Below are 16,449 nucleotides of genomic sequence, written 5' to 3' on the forward strand. Positions count from 1 at the left end.
CTTTCTAGCAGCACTTCGTGAGGAAAGCGCAGCTTGTTGCCTCCGCACCGCCACTCACCCGTGGCTGTCTGTGGGTAGGGTTTTGGTTAGCTGAAGCTTGTTTCCTCCACTCCCTGCCCCTGGGAGCTTGGTCAGGACTTCGTGAACAAACTTGAGCCTCCTATGCATAAGCGATTTTCTGGCCAAAATCGACTACTCGTTGTGGATTCGCGACACATGTTTGTGTGAATCTGCCTCCAGCTACATCACAAGTGGGTCAGTGACGCCAATGATCAGTTTACTGCGCCGAGTATATAATTCTAAAATCTTGAGTGTGCTGTAGCCTGTCAGCGCATGCATAGAAACAGGCTGCTGATATCGCAATTTAACCTTTCCTCGCTGAGCTCAGTCCTATTATAGTAATGGATTTTGTGCTGTTGTTTCTCTTTAATCTTTATTTTGTTCGTAGCTCCGTTTTCTCGGGTCATTGAAAAAGTTTCGCGAGTGCCTGGGTTTTTTCCTACTAGTCTTCTCCCGCAAGAGAAACGAAATATCTGGATGCGAAAATGTACTCACGTTATACGGTACCTGGACAAAAAAAAAAAAAAAAAAAAAAAAAAAATGCCTACACTATGTGTAAGTAATAACTTAAACAGATAAACGTTTTAATCAAAATAGTTTCAACAGTGAAAAATTCAGATCTGTTTAATGAGATAAATAATTTTCATTGTTGTTTGGCACTTAGAAATAAAACGAGGCCGGCCGGAGTGGCCGTGCGGTTCTGGGCGCTACAGCCTGGAACCGAGCGACCGCTACGGTCGCAGGTTCGAATCCTGCCTCAGGCATGGATGTGTGTGATGTCCTTAGGTTAGTTAGGTTTAATTAGTTCTAAGTTCTAGGCGACTAATGACCTCAGAAGTTGAGTCGCATAGTGCTCAGAGCCATTTGAACCAATAAAACGAGATACAAAAGATGAAGCATTTATTACTGCCCCCTAAATATTTTTTATATATTTGTAAGTATATATTTTCTCGAGCCGATAAACATAGATGTTTTTAAGCACACTGTTCAGAATAATTTGGGGAACATAAACTTGGCCATCTGCTATACTCCATTGGACAATAATTGAGGACTTAGTATGTTACCAAATTATACCTTTATCTTTCACAGATTAAGTACATGACAGGTAATCATCATTCCAAATTCATTTACGTAATGAGAAATGAGGTGTCCGCAGGTGCCGAAAACATAGTGTAAACAATCACTTTTCACTGAACTTAGAGAGCTTAATATGCTCTCCATGACCATTTATGACGCCTGACACCAATGTGACACACTCCGTATAAGTCTACGCCGGTATCCATTCCCATTCTTCAATGAGAGCCTTTGAGAGTTCTCGAAGAGTCTATGGTGGAACAGGACGACCACTAGCACGTCTGTCAAACATGAACCACACATGCTCGGTGGGATTCAGGTCGGGACTGACCGCTGTCCACTCCATTACTTCAATGTTCAGGCTTCGCAAGTCGCCACATGGGCCCTGGCATTATCGTACATGAGAAGGAATTCGAGGCCATCACCGCATTCAGCAACCACCACATGATCCAACAGGACCTGTTCGACGTACTGTCTGGCAGTAAGACGACTATGGACAACGACAAGATCCATATGGCATCAACACTCACGCCTCCCCACACCAACGCGGAACCTTGGCCAAATCTGTAGATTTCTTGGGCAACAGTTGGTAGGTACTACTCACCATGGCGTCCCCACACACGAACCTCACGTCAGAGCAAATCTGAACTTGTCTGTGAAGAACACCTTTCGCCACTGACGATGTTAGCAGTTGACATAGGAAAGGCAGAACTGTAGGCGAACTGCTAGACGTTGTCGTGGCAAGTGGGTTACTCGAACAGGGCGTCTGGATCGTTTCTCGTAACCCGTTACTCACAGTCTGATTGGACACAGCGGCTCCGTACCCCTTCTGGGATGTGTTGCAGTGCTCTGGCAGTATCCGTAATACGCTGCAACTCAGTGACGGCCAGATAAGGTCCTTCACGGGGGTTGTTGAGCATCAGCGACTTCGTCCAACTCGCCTTTTGTGCTGACCTGTCTCTATGTGGCGAGTCCATGCCACATGGAGAGGCTCGGCATCAGCATCAACAGCAACAGGGCGGAACTTCCATCCTTCTTGGATCAAACAGACTGCCATTGCAACTGTCACTGGATTAAGATGTGCCTCTGCACGTGTGCTTGCGAAACGCACCAAGCTGTAGCCAGCCTCGTATTTCATTCTCCATTTTACTCAGCACATTTAATCGATTGATAAGATAGGTTTAATTAATCAATAAATTCCGACGTATATGGAAAAGAGCGGTATTATCTTGGGAGAGGACGCTGATTGTAGAATATTTCCTTTGACTTCTCGTAATTCTAAAGTGCATGCCGAATTCACTGTGGTACTTGGCAGGCAGTGAAAACATAGCCCTTGTAGTTTCCGTTCCCCTTGACCTACCTTCACCGGACGAGGCAGCTGACTGGACGCGCGCTGGAGATAACGCCGGCCCCAGTATTGTCATACTATATTTATTCTATCAAAAGAAAAGATTTTACTTACCTATAAAGTCAGACATGTATTACGCGGCAACCCGCTCTCACATTCACCGCGGCAGAGGGCGGCGCGAGTATTTGACAAAATTAGCCATGCTCAGGAGAGAATACGTTTGCATGTTGAGTTCAGCGAACTAGCCCTGCCTTTGCCAGTTGTCAGACATTAATTCAAAGGTTTCTCTGAATGACAGACCAACCAGTCATGTGGCATGTCCCATGCGATAACAACGCAATATTGTGCAACAGCCACGGGGCGCCTCCACAGGTGAGCCTTTTGTTTGGTGCCGATGGGTCGCGGACGCCAAGAGCGTAAACATTGAGAGGACAAATTTACGGAAAGCTTTTGACGGGACTTCATTAGATAGGTTGGAAATCCGGATCTTTGGGAACAGCGATGTGCCATAGGGTCATACTCGCAAGTTGCTGGAAAGAGGAGTTCAGATTGGTCGGCGTTCAGGTTCTTCCTACACCTCGACGCCCAAACCTCCCAGAACAAAATTGTTAGGAAGTGTCGGATTGGCGGAATAAAGCGCGCGACCTCAGATTGGCCAATATGGCAGTTTTGGCGGACTCACACCGAGAAGGAACAGGAGAGAAAACTATGAGACACTTCCTCACTGGGAGCCACAGTGGACACTTCCTCGCTGAGAGTCACAGAAAACACTTCTTTGTCGGGAACCAAAGTAGACGGACTTGGTCGTCGAGCGGCGCCGAGAGGAAGGCAATTCAAGAGCAGATGGGCCGCACCCGACCCCATCTGCAATCTCACCGCGCCCCGTCCCGCGCAACGTGTATCGCAGCAACGGCGTAGGAAATTCGTACGAGATGATAAACGTGTTGGTTCAGATTTATGTCAGTCACTGTGTGGGGTACCTTTCAGCCATGATTTTACCCCTTGGGGTTCTATTTCTACTTACTCACTAACATTCCGATGCAATTATTAGCAACACCTCAACTCGGCGATTAGCAGTTATTTAAAATGATTTCTTGTTCGTTCGGTCTATTTTATGAGAACTTTTCCAGACCTTTCCCTATGAAGATCCACAGTTACCACACGCTCATATGTGTACATGTAGTTATTTTCCCATAATGAGTATTTGACACTTGCTTGTTCTGAGCAGGCACTGCAATCATAACAATAAATGTACATAATTTGTAACCCTTGTTTCATTACAGTAGCTGTTACACCCCGTCACTTCTCTGTAATTAGTAAAGTTTAATCAGGACCCACAACTACTGTCCACGAGTCAGGGCCCCCTTTCCTTCCGTCTCCTTGCGCTGAATTACTTTACATACACTTGGACCGTACTGGCGGACTTGCACTTTGAGAGAGGCTACTCAGTGCATGTCAGTGGCGTAACAGATTGTCTAGACACATACCCCAGTGGCGCCTTACACATAGTTGAATACAACGTCTACAAACGACGAACATCGTCTGTGTGCATCACAATACTGGCACACCAGTACCCGCTTCCTTCTGAGGGGTCAGCTGATATTGTGATGCATAACGCAGCCGATACATGGCGAATGACTTTAGTTGTTGCATACATTGAAAGCGAAGGCCTCAAGCAGTGCAATGTGATCCAGCCTGTATCGAAGTAGGTTTAACACGCCGGACTTTGACGCAGTGTTCCTCTAATTCTTTTCAGTTGTATATTTGGACTACATTTGTCCTATTCTTTCAGTTCTCAGGTTCGTGAAGAATTTGCCGTATGAATTTTGTCAAGAACATTTACTTCGAATTTTGCTTTCATCATTAATAAATTATATAATTATTGCTTGTTCCTACATTTTGTTAGTATATTTCGATTTTTTCGTAAAAACAATGGTCAAATCGCACAGCACACATCTCTCACAAGAAACACAGATTCGGCGCTGAAGTGTAAATGAAAAGTACCACTCGTGACAAGTGACAGTCAGTACAGGAATAAAACGCCACCAGTGCTGCAGTAGACTCAATTCACGAGTCGTCGACTGAGACAAGCAAGTCGCTCGTGTAAAAGCGGCTTCATACCGCTTGCACTAACGTTCAAGAACGGCGTTTTCCCGGTTACTGTCGCTGTAGCACCTCCGTTGTCACTTGCAACGGTCGTTTGTTGCAACATGTAAATTCAGATTTTTTTTTGTCTCGTGTTTTTCTCCTTTCTTGTTAAAATTATTGTCACATTCATGAATTTGCTTCCCTGAACAAATGGGCATTGGAGCTCTTTTCCAAAGCGGGGAAGCTGTGTGTCGGCGACTTTTATTGCGTGGCCAGCATCTATGAACATCTGCTATGCCATAACTGATCTGTTATTTAACACAAAGAGATATACAGTGAATACTAAACTGAACATCGAAATATATTTTCGTGTTAAAAAATGTCGTGTAAACAATGCATGCGTCAAAAACAAAATAAAAATTGCATTTCAGATCATGCCAAATTTTATTACCCTATGATAACTTAATTTCCTGCTAAATTTCCTCTTTTACATACAGCGCAAAAAATGGCCGTGGCTGAAACTTTAATTGCCCCCATATTACAAAGGAGCCAATCACATTACATGGTGTACAGATCTGTTCATAAAAGTAAAGAAACGTTTGAATTTTGAGTGTAGTAGAAGGATTAACACCTTGTTGACACTTAGTATAGGAACACATCCTCTAAAAACTGGCAAGAAAACTGCGTCGCGTCCTTAAGTACCTGGCGCCAAGGTTTGGTTCATACATGGCCCAGCGCAATTTTTTGCGTTACGTAATTACTCTCTTTAATTAGTAAAAATCACGAAATTAACACAATGGACAGTTCATGATTCTTATTAAGATATTTTCGGCGCTCAATAGGCCACAGCATGTGGTTCCTTCACCACTCAGTATTCCGTCCAAATGTCTTCAACTTCAGCGACTGCTTGTAGTCTACGAGGAAGGGAGTCTGTGAGGTGGGTGATGAATCTCTCCTTTTCTGCCACCTCCTCCCAGGCAGCAACAATGAAGTTCTAGAAGGTATCACCAGCTTCGACGTGTTGTAAGGCCAATTTTCTCGCTTCGTCCGTTTCATCTCTGCCCATACGGTTGCAACAGGCCTTACGTCTGGTGCAGAAGGAGACCAGCCGAGAAGAGAATTCTCATTCTCTTTAGCAAACCACTCCTGCACCATCGCTGACATACTAGTACGCAAGGTGGCCTGGTCCTACTGGAAACAGATTACTCCGTCAGAGTATATAGTTGTCATACTGATGGGACCATAAATTTCAAAAAACGTTCAAATGTGTGTGAAATCTTATGGGACTTAACTGCTAAGGTCATCAGTCCCTAAGCTGACACACTACTTAACCTAAATTATCCTAAGGACAAACACAGACCCATGCCCGAGGGAGGACTCGAACTTCCGCCGGGATCAGCCGCACAGTCCATGACTGCAGCGCCTTAGACCGCTCGGCTAATCCCGCGCGGCACCATAAATTAACTCATAATAAAGGTACTGGGTACCATCGAGTCAACCATCTATCCAGTGAAACATTCCACGTCCACGGGAACACATCCAGCTCCAAACTGCCATAAATATAGCGCCGCTATGCAATGACTCATGGACATATTTGGAGTCGAAACGACACCATGTGACCTGTACACACGTACTAGACCATCATGAGCTGTGGACAATACCAAGTCGTAAAATATCACGTCACTCCAGTCAGGATTTATACTGTCCTCGGCAAACGCTAATCGATAGTCTCTATGATCATCACGGAACCTCTCCTTGATGCCAGCACGTTTCATAAATAATTTCCCGAAGCTGGCGCCTTATAGCATCCACCGACACGGCAAGCGTAGTAGCATGCTTCAACTGCATCGCGTTCTGCCGTCAGGTGTTGAAAAGCTCATTATCCCGGAATGTTGTTACACTCCAAAGTCCAGTTCCCGCACGCCTATTGGATTCTCTAGTATCTCGATAATGATTATCTTTTATCGCTCAGTGCGCTCTGTGGCACCATTCTGCGCCCTGGCCTTCGAAGCTGACCAGTTCGCTTCCTCCACAAGGGTAATGACGTGGTCACGAATAGTCTGTTAACGATGACGCATGGCGCACGAATAATGTGTCTCGATATAAAACTATGTGGTGCTGGTATTTGACCTTACTCGTCTGCACACAGAATGAATGGTGCGCCTGCACACCTAATTCGCCACGACAGACTGGAGGCCTGTTACCGTTTAACATCAATGAATCTGGGTGAAAAATTCTCACGTATTGTGTCAAATAAAGGTAGTAGATTTAATTTCTCGACTCCAGGGATGTCAATCTCTAGCAGAAGTGACTCTCATTTATTTATAAAGAAAATTCCTTCTCATCTTCTGTGGGAAATTAGCTGCACATCATCGAAATGTGTTTCACATAATACAATGGAGGGTTTCATAGACAACAAATCCTTTGATTATAAGAATGTGTCTCTTATGCCCAAAAAAATTGCAATTGATTCGAACAAGAGACGCTTTACTCAAAGAGTCTGCTTATTTTTCATTTAGTTACAGCGATAATTTACGAACTTATCTCTATTGAATCAACATGTAGTAAATTTATCGATAATACCAACATATTATATTTGCAGAAAAGATTTTCTGCCTTCTTGGAATAGATCTGGAATACTGGCAAGGTCATTTTGCTGTATGTAATAGTTGAAGTAATATTTGCTCGTCTGCATGTTCCGAAAGCAAACAGAAAAATATGACATGCTACACTTCATTCACATCAGTTCCACACAGTGCTTTAACATTGGATGCGACTTCTGGCGGGCCATTTGTTCCACCAAGTTTATACAGGGTGGTCCATTGATCATGACCGGGGCAAATATCTCACGAAATAAGCGTCAAACGAAAAAACTACAAAGAACGAAACTTGTCTAGCTTGAAGGGGGGAACCAGATGGCGCTATGGTTGGCCCGCTAGATGGCGATGCCATAGGTCAAACGGATATCAACAGAGTTTTTTTTTAAATAGAAACCACCATTTTTATTACATATTCGTGTAGTACGTAAAGAAATATGAATGTTTTAGTTGCACCGCTTTTTTGGCTTTGTGATGGATGGCACTGTAATAGTCACAAACATATGGCTCACAATTTTAGACGAACAGTAACAGGTAGGTTTTTTAAATTAAAATACAGAACGTAGGTAAGTTTGAACATTTTATTTCGGTTGTTCCAATGTGATACATGTACCTTTGTGAACTTATCATTTCTGAGAACGCATGCTGTTACAGAGTGATTACCTGTAAATACCACATTAATGCAATAAATGCTCAAAATGATGTCCGTCAACCTCAATGCATTTGGCAATACGAGTAACGACATTCCTCTCAACAGCGAGTAGTTCGCCTTCCGTAATGTTCGCACATGCATTGAGAATGCGCTGACTCATGTTGTCAGGCGTTGTTGGTGGATCACGATGGCAAATATCCTTCAACTTTCCCCACAGAAATAAACCCGGCGACGTCAGATCTGGTGAACGTGAGGGCCATGGTATGGTGCTTCGACGACCAATCCACCTGTCATCAGATATGCTATTCAATACCGCTTCAACCGCACGCGAGCTATGTGCCGGACATCCATGATGTTGGAAGTACATCACCATTCTGTCATGCAGTGAAACATCTTGTAGTAACAACGGTAGAACATTACGTAGGAAATCAGCATACAATGGACCATTTAGATTGCCCTCGATAAAATGGGGGTCAATTATCCTTTCTCCCATAATGTCGCACATACATTAACCCGCCAAGGTCGCTGATGTTCCACTTGTTGCAGCCATCGTGGATTTTCCGTTGCCCAATGGTGCATATTATGCCGGTTTCCGTTACCGCTGTAGGTGAATGACGCTTCGTGGCTAAATAGAACGCGTGTAAAAAATCTGTCATCGTCCCGTAATTTCTCTTGTGCCCAGTGGCAGAACTGTACACGACGTTCAAAGTCGTCGCCATGCAATTCCTGGTGCATAGAAATATGGTACTGGTGCAATAGATGTCGATGTAGCATTCTCAACACCGACGTTTTTGGGATTCCCGATTCTCGCGCAATTTGTCTGCTACTGATGTGCGGATTAGCCGCGACAGCAGCTAAAACACCTACTTGGGCATCATCATTTGTTGCAGGCCGTGATTGACGTTTCACATGTGGCTGAACACTTTCTGTTTCCTTAAATAACGTAACTATCCGGCGAACGGTCCGGACACTTGGGTGATGTCGTCCAGGATACCGAGAAGACATATCACACGCCCGTTGGGCATTTTGATCACAATAGCCATACATCAACACGATATCGACTTTTTCCGCAATTGGTAAACGGTCCATTTTAACACGGGTAATGTGTCACGAAGCAAATACCGTCCGCTCTGGTGGACTTTTACGTGATACCACATACTTATACGTTTGTGAGTATTACAGCGCCATCTAGCACAAAGCGAAAAAAGTGGTCCGACTAAAACATTCATATTTATTTACGTACTACACGAATACGTAATAAAAATGGGGGTCCTATTAAAAAAAAACGCAATTGATAACTGTTTGACCTATGGCAGCGCCATCTAGCGGGCCACCCAAAGCGCCATCTGGTTTCCCCCTTCAAGCTGGACGAGTTTCGTTCTTTGTAGTTTTTTCGTTTGACGCTTATTTCGTGAGATATTAGGCCCAGTCACTATCAATGGACCACCCTGTATACTGTACTACGTGTAAGCTAATTTTAATGTTACACTTCAACGCGTTAAACGTGTTTCACTGTACTGACAATGTTAAATTGTCGGCTCAGTGCCTATTTACAGAGCAAAAAATACAATATATGCGTTCCGAAGGTCAAACCTTCATCATAAGAATTACTGTAGAAGAACCTCTAAAAGCGACCAATATGGAACATACACAAGAGCAATAAGAATAAAATAAAATAAACGGGCGTCGAAAAGGATGTGTATCAACAATTTGGCATTGTTAATCTTACAGTGCCGAAGATAAATAAAAATACAGAGCACATTACAGCAATGTTTGAGCCAGAATGTTCGAGCCAGATAGAAAATATTTTTCGAACGGCTAAACACAAAGGCGTATATGTGTCGCTTGCATGTTTCAATCAAGCTGTGTCTCGGAACGCTACGATATCGGGACCTTTATTACTGGAAAGAGCTAATGAACTTGCAGAACTGCAAATCCAGGCTGTTTGGCACGTTTCAAGAAAATAAACGACACAATGTTGAAAAATGTTTGCAGTGAAATTCATGAAGTGTTACTGACTACAGCTATAGGTTGTTTGTAATCTACCTTGCCTTCAATTCTCTAAATAATATGACGTGAACTAACCTTCGTCACAAACATATCCGACTGAATTTCCCGCTGCTTATCCAGTACAGTTTTGTTGTTTAAAGGAAAATTGTGTTCAGAGGGGAAATTCTCTAACGAAGAATTTCGGTGTAGGTAGGAGGCCATTTGCATGGCTCCAAAAAACTACCCTTATTTCTCGTTGGGAAAAGTTTGAAACAACGGTGTGTTAATGAATGTAGGAACGTTATTAGATGAAAATAAGACCAAAAAAAGCATGGATGGTGGATGGTGGCCGCTTTGTTCACCGATTAGATTCTCAATGTAGGTAAACAATAATTTATTCCCCCCCCCAAAAAAAACAATAATATACTGTATATCGATTATCATTTTACAGTACGTATGTACAAGAGCAAATTTTAATTGTATAGGCCCTATCGGATCAGTGTCTGCAATCCAGTTTGATTTGACTGTAAATCCAGTAGTTTTTCTTACCCAATGTTTATCACAAAATTCTTCTAACACGAAGAAATATGTCAGTACCCGCAGTTTCTTGCTAAGTATTTTTCGCTCTATATTACACAGGGTTATTCCTAAGTACCTACAGTCTTTAAGAAGATGAGCACATGAAAACTAGAAGACATATAGAAAATAGACGCAAGTCAATGGATAGAGCATCGCTCTAACTTTTTAAATCGTATTACAAGTGCACTGCTTGTGAAGCGGCAATGTCAGCTTGTGCGTACAGTTCACTGAAATAACTGCTGCTTCTCGGGAAGCTATAACTACAGGAGCCCGCTATGGATATGTGCTAATTTGGTTCCCTATCTGCAGGCGAGATCGAACGCAATGCGACAATACGCATCGGATGATTTGTCTACATTTTCTGATACGCGTGCCCCTAGGCGATGCACTCTGCAACAACGCCACGGCGTTGAACTTGAAGGGACGCTCTGTCCACTGATGTCCGCCATTTTTCAATGCATCTTGTTATCACGAAGTCGTCCTCTGAAGCCCCAGAGGGTGGTTTGATAAGTCTCATAAAAAAAACAAAAAAAAAACAAAGATGTTTGTTTCGTAACCATCTCAGCTTATATCTCGACATAGTCTCCTCTGAATGTTACATAGTTGGTCCAGCGATCCTCCAGTTTTTTCGTCCCATTGGAGAAATACGTTCCGTCAAACTCTGCGGAATACACGTAGACTGGAAATATCACTTCCTCAGTTGACTTAAAAATTTCTTCCCAGTAATCCAAAGTTTCAAGTTGGAGAACAGGAAGAAGTCACTTGGCGCTAAGTCTGGTGAACATATTAGATGAGAAATCTATTCAAATCCCAATTCATGTACATTCGCCAATGTTATCGCTGATGTGTGGGATGGAGCATTTTCTTGTGTGCCAACATTGGTCATTTCTCAGCCAACGCAAATTTCAAATGATCCAACAACGAAGCATAATATGGTCCACTTAATGGTTCTGCATTTTCCCAAAAAAAGGAATGGCCATCACCTTAACTAGCTGACGAAATGGTCTTTGCCTTCTTCAGTATACTTTCATCAATTTGTCCATTGTTTTGAGTTTGATGTGTAATGATGGATCCAGGTTTCATCAACAGTCACAAAAGAAGTCTTGCGGATTGCGATTAAACATCGCCAGATATTGTATGGAAATGCTGTGTCGACTGTGAGCAATGGCGGCACCCATCTCGCACACAGCTTCTTCGTAGCCATTTCTCCGTGCAGCATAGGATGGAATCGCTGAGTTGAGATGCCTGCAGTCTCAGCAATCTCACCTATTTTTATTCGGCGGTATGGCAATAAAATATCATGGATTTTGTCAATGGTTTCCTTTGAGGTGACCTCAGTTGGGACGACCAGAGCCCGCTTTTTCTTCGGTGCTTGTCTGACCACGGTGAAATTCAGTAATCCAAAACTAAACGGTCTTCAATGATGGTGCGGAGTCCACGTCAACATCATCCAATTCTGTTTTGATTCATGTGGGAGTCGAACGCTTCAACTGAAAATGTTTAATAGCAGCATAAAACTCTGTTTTCTCAGTTTTCAATCGCAGTCGACACACTGCTCGTTTCAGACGTCTATCAAAATGAACTGCAGGCTGTACAGTGTTGAAATTGTTTATACAATCCTTGAAATAATAATGCTTATCAACCATGAAGATGCCACAAAAATGTTCGATTCATTCTTAGAAATTTAGCAGACTCATCTACCTTCCCTCATAACCCTATGTGATAAGAGGCAGCAAATAAAACTGATACAAAATTGTTAAGGCTTTCGTGGCCACTTGTTGACAAACTGCCTATTGGCTTCTGTCTCGGGTTCTTCGGCCGACGTTCATCTAATGATTTTTCTGACGTTTCGCCAGCACGAGTGGCTGGCATTGTGAAAGCTTCACCCTCCATTGCCAGTGGTGAACTGGAGGAGAGCTCGCGGCCGCAGACTATATGTACCTGGCGCGCCAACGTCCGAGGGCTTCTCCACGGTCATTTCCGGTGCGGTTCTCCTCTTGCTACCTGCGACGGTCGTTCGCTGCAGTACGGGAAGCCAGGATCCGTTTACCTTAAGGCTTTCCTCCTTCTTGTTGAACACGGCGCAAACACGGCGTAAAGACGATTTTCAAACCGACAAGGAAGATCAAAGAGTGTCTTAGATCGGCGAAGGAGAAAAAGAGACCCACTTGCAATGTCGGGAATATACCGTATACCTTGCATATGCGGAAAAGTTTATGTCGGAATGACTGGACGATCCATTAACACCAGGATCAAAGAGCATAAGCGACATTGCAGGTTGGGGCAGGTGGAGAAATCGGCCGTGGCAGAGCACGCACTGAATGAGATCGACCACGTAATAAAATTCGCCGACACGGAAGTTCTGGCTGTAGAGAAGCACTATCACACGCGCTTGTTCAGAGAAGCTGCAGAAACCCAAAAACACGCGAACAGTTTCAACAAGGAGGAGGAAAGCCTTAAGGTAAACGGATCCTGGCTTCCCGTACTGCAGCGAACGACCGTCGCAGGTAGCAAGAGGAGAACCGCACCGGAAATGACCGTGGAGAAGCCCTCGGACGTTGGCGCGCCAGGTACATATAGTCTGCGGCCGCGAGCTCTCCTCCAGTTCACCACCGGCAATGGAGGGTGAAGCTTTCACAATGCCAGCCACTCGTGCTGGCGAAACGTCAGAAAAAGCATTAGATGAACGTCGGCCGAAGAACCCGAGACAGAAGCCAATAGGCAATTTGTCAAATCTGATACAAATGGAAAAAAGTAAATAAACTGTTTATTATTTCAGAAGTATTCACCATAACCGTTAATTCATTTATCCCACTGTGTGACAAGACGGGCAGCGCCTTCATGGAAAAATATTGGTCGTCGCCTATGGAACCATGATTGTACCCATCAGGTTACCTTCCATTCAGAAGGCTGTTGCACGCAGCGACTGTTATATTGACTTGTAAGAAATAGCTGACAACTATCAGTCGTCCTTTTTAAATTTTATTGGCAGATCTAGATTTCAGCCTGAAACTAGCCATTCTCAATGCACTATCATTTTTGATCGATTCTTGCAATGCCTGTTGGTCAGGCTTCATCCACAGTTCATTTAATACTATTAATACTATTAAATGAACTGTGGATGAAGCCTGACCAACAGGCATTACAAGCATCGATCAAAAATGATAGTGCATTGAGAATGGCTAGTTTCTAGCTGAAATCTAGATATGTCAATAAAATTTAAAAAGGACGACTGATAGCTGAAATCTATTATTTACATGATTGTACCCAGTCGTGCACCTCCTCGTCTGACACAAATTGACGGACAAGAATGTCTTTCTCCAAGGCTACAAAAATATTTAAAAATTGCACGAGGAAGAGATTGGGACTGCTTTAGAGGGTGTGTAAGGGCTTCCCAGTGAAACCTTTGCAGCGTACTCATAACGTTGGCAACATGTGAGCGGGCATTATCCTGCAACAGAATGAAGTTGTCCGTCAACAGTCCTGAGCATTTGGACTTGACAGCATGCTTCAGTTACGCACAGGGATATATGGACACTTCGCAGAAATTGAAGCGCGCCGTCAAGTCCAAACGGTATCACTCTGTTACAGGATAATGCTCGCCCACATGTTGCCTGGGTTGTTTAGAGTATGCTGGGAAGCCCTCACACATCCTCCACGTAGTCCCAATCTCTCCCTATGTGGCTTTCATATTTTTTTGGAGATCTGTAGAAAGATATTCGTTTGCTGTCTATTTGCTTTGCAGGATGAAGCGCAAACGTGTGTGCAATCAGGGTTCTATAGGCAATGGCAAATATTTTTCCATGAAGGCACTGATGTCTTGCCATACACTGGAATAACTATATTAGCAGTTAAGGCTTTTAATTTTGAAACAGAAAAAAATTTACTTACTTTTTTCCATCTGTCTCGTTTTCATTTATTTCCCTTATATACGAGGGTTATTCGGAACGTAAGGAACGATCGGTCGTGAAATGAAAACAAAACAGTGAAAATCTGATGTAGCTTTGCACAGATGCGTTGGGCACTATGTCTAGTACGCCCGTCGATCGCATCATGTCGCTCTTTTCAGTTCTGAGCCCAAAGTGAGAACGTAAAGACGGCTAAAAATTAGCATCTCCCGCCAAGTATGAGGGCCTGGCGAAAGATTTCGAGTGAAGCTATGCAATCAACGCAACATAACTGTCACACGGTTCGTTCTACATGACAATTCTCAGCCGCACTCTGCAGGGGCGATGAAGATGCCCCTGCAGTGTTTTCGATGGGAAGTGTTTGATCACCCACAATACAGCCCGTAATTGGCTACCTCTGAGGTTCATCTCTGCTCAAATGAACTGCTGGCTATGAATACAATATTTTGACACAGACAACGAGCTGCAGTCCAGAGTAGAAAACTGTCGAAATGCACTGGCGGCTGTCTTCTATAACGAGGTAATTGAAAAGTTGGTACAACACAACGGCAGATGTCTAAATCCGAGCAGCGACTGTGTAGAGAAGTAGCTGGAAGGTGTAGCTAACCGTTGCAAATAAAACAGTATTGATTTTCACTGTGGTTTCCATTTCGCGACCTATCGTTCCTTACTTTCCGAATAGACCTCGTAATTACATATCTGTAACTAGCGTACCTAATCCTTTCATTTTTTTCTATTTACAACAAATGCTGCATTCGAGGGTAGCTTTTACTGTTAGAAAATGTAAGGCATATACATTATCTTCTGAAACTGAATAATGTAACAAATAGCTCGACACATAAAATGCTTCCCAATGTGGGGCTACTAACAAGAAAACTTACACTCATACGATATAGCTCATACAAAGCAAAGAAGCCTCTGTCACTTTAAAAAACAGCTTGTGAGAATAGCCATAAGATTTTCTGTGACGTTCAAAGCCTTCAAAACTGAAAATCATCTGCATCAGATTCGTGTCTGCTCTCCAGCTTTGTTACATGTTTATCATAGTAGAGCACTTCAAGTATGTAATATTTATTTACTAACAATGTTCTGCGATTCCCACAGGTTCTCCGTCGCTTCGCTATTCTCATGACTATGCTGGGGGAACTCTATCTGTTTGGTACCCGCCCCACAATGGCCGTACAGCTGTCTGTCTACAGTATGATATTCGGAGCTGTCATAGCTGCCAGTAATGATCTGGCTTTCAGCGTTGAAAGTTACGTCCTGGTGTTGCTGAACGACTTTTTCACTGCGGCTTATGGAGTCATCATGAAGAAGAAACTAGATATTGCAGATCTCGGGAAGAATGGATTACTCTTCTATAACTCAGCAATGATGATACCATTTATAACAGCGCTTTCTTGGGCAGCAGGCGACCTTGGAACAACAATGGAGTTTACATTATGGAATGATCCTTTGTTCATTGCTTATTTTGTTCTCTCTTGCGTATTAGGCCTATTTCTCAATTACTCAATGATGCTTTGCACACATTATAATTCTGCTCTCACTACTATGGTAGTGGGTTGCATAAAAAATGTCAGCATCACATATTTAGGTATGATAATTGGTGGCGACTACGTATTCTCATGGGTCAATTTTTTGGGTATTAACGTAAGTGTAGTTGGAAGTCTGGTGTATTCGTGGGTTACGTTTAGTCAAAAACAGCCTATAAAAACGGTTGTGCCAAAGATAAGTTCTGTGTAATATATGGCTGTTACACTGTGGCGTTAATTGCGTCTTCAGTAAGACTGAAATACAGCGTGGTCTACGTCAGCAGTTGAAGTGAAGAAGAATACGACTTATAAAGGAGCAGTGTATGCTTACAAAGCACCAGTAAGAGCCACACTGAATATTCACATTGTGAATATGTTATTGACATATTCTTTCCATGTGGAAAGTCAAATACAATGATGATGTGCCAGAAACTGGTTTTATAACCGATTATCTTGTGTACATATATACTATGTTTATATGTGATGTAATTTGAACCTTCTGTACAGTACAGTTATTTATTATCATACAAAAATACAATGTAATATTTGGCCATTACCTACCTTGATGCATCTGCAGTTTATCCTGTTCTTAATGGATTCTCGCAACGCACTACATATGCAG

General features: G+C 43.1%; 1 protein-coding gene across 1 annotated transcript in view; it reads left to right on the forward strand.

Moving 5' to 3' along the window:
• Nucleotides 1-16,246, forward strand: part of LOC126146654 (UDP-sugar transporter UST74c-like) — a 73,281-nt gene extending 57,035 nt beyond the window's left edge. The window contains exon 4 of the mRNA XM_049915635.1: nucleotides 15,400-16,246. Coding sequence (XP_049771592.1) covers nucleotides 15,400-16,038 — 639 coding nt within the window. The 3' untranslated portion in view covers nucleotides 16,039-16,246. The remainder of the gene's footprint in view (nucleotides 1-15,399) is intronic.
• Nucleotides 16,247-16,449: the final 203 nt, after the last annotated feature.

The sequence above is a fragment of the Schistocerca cancellata genome, chromosome 2, assembly GCF_023864275.1.
Source record: "Schistocerca cancellata isolate TAMUIC-IGC-003103 chromosome 2, iqSchCanc2.1, whole genome shotgun sequence".
Lineage (NCBI taxonomy): Eukaryota > Metazoa > Arthropoda > Insecta > Orthoptera > Acrididae > Schistocerca > Schistocerca cancellata.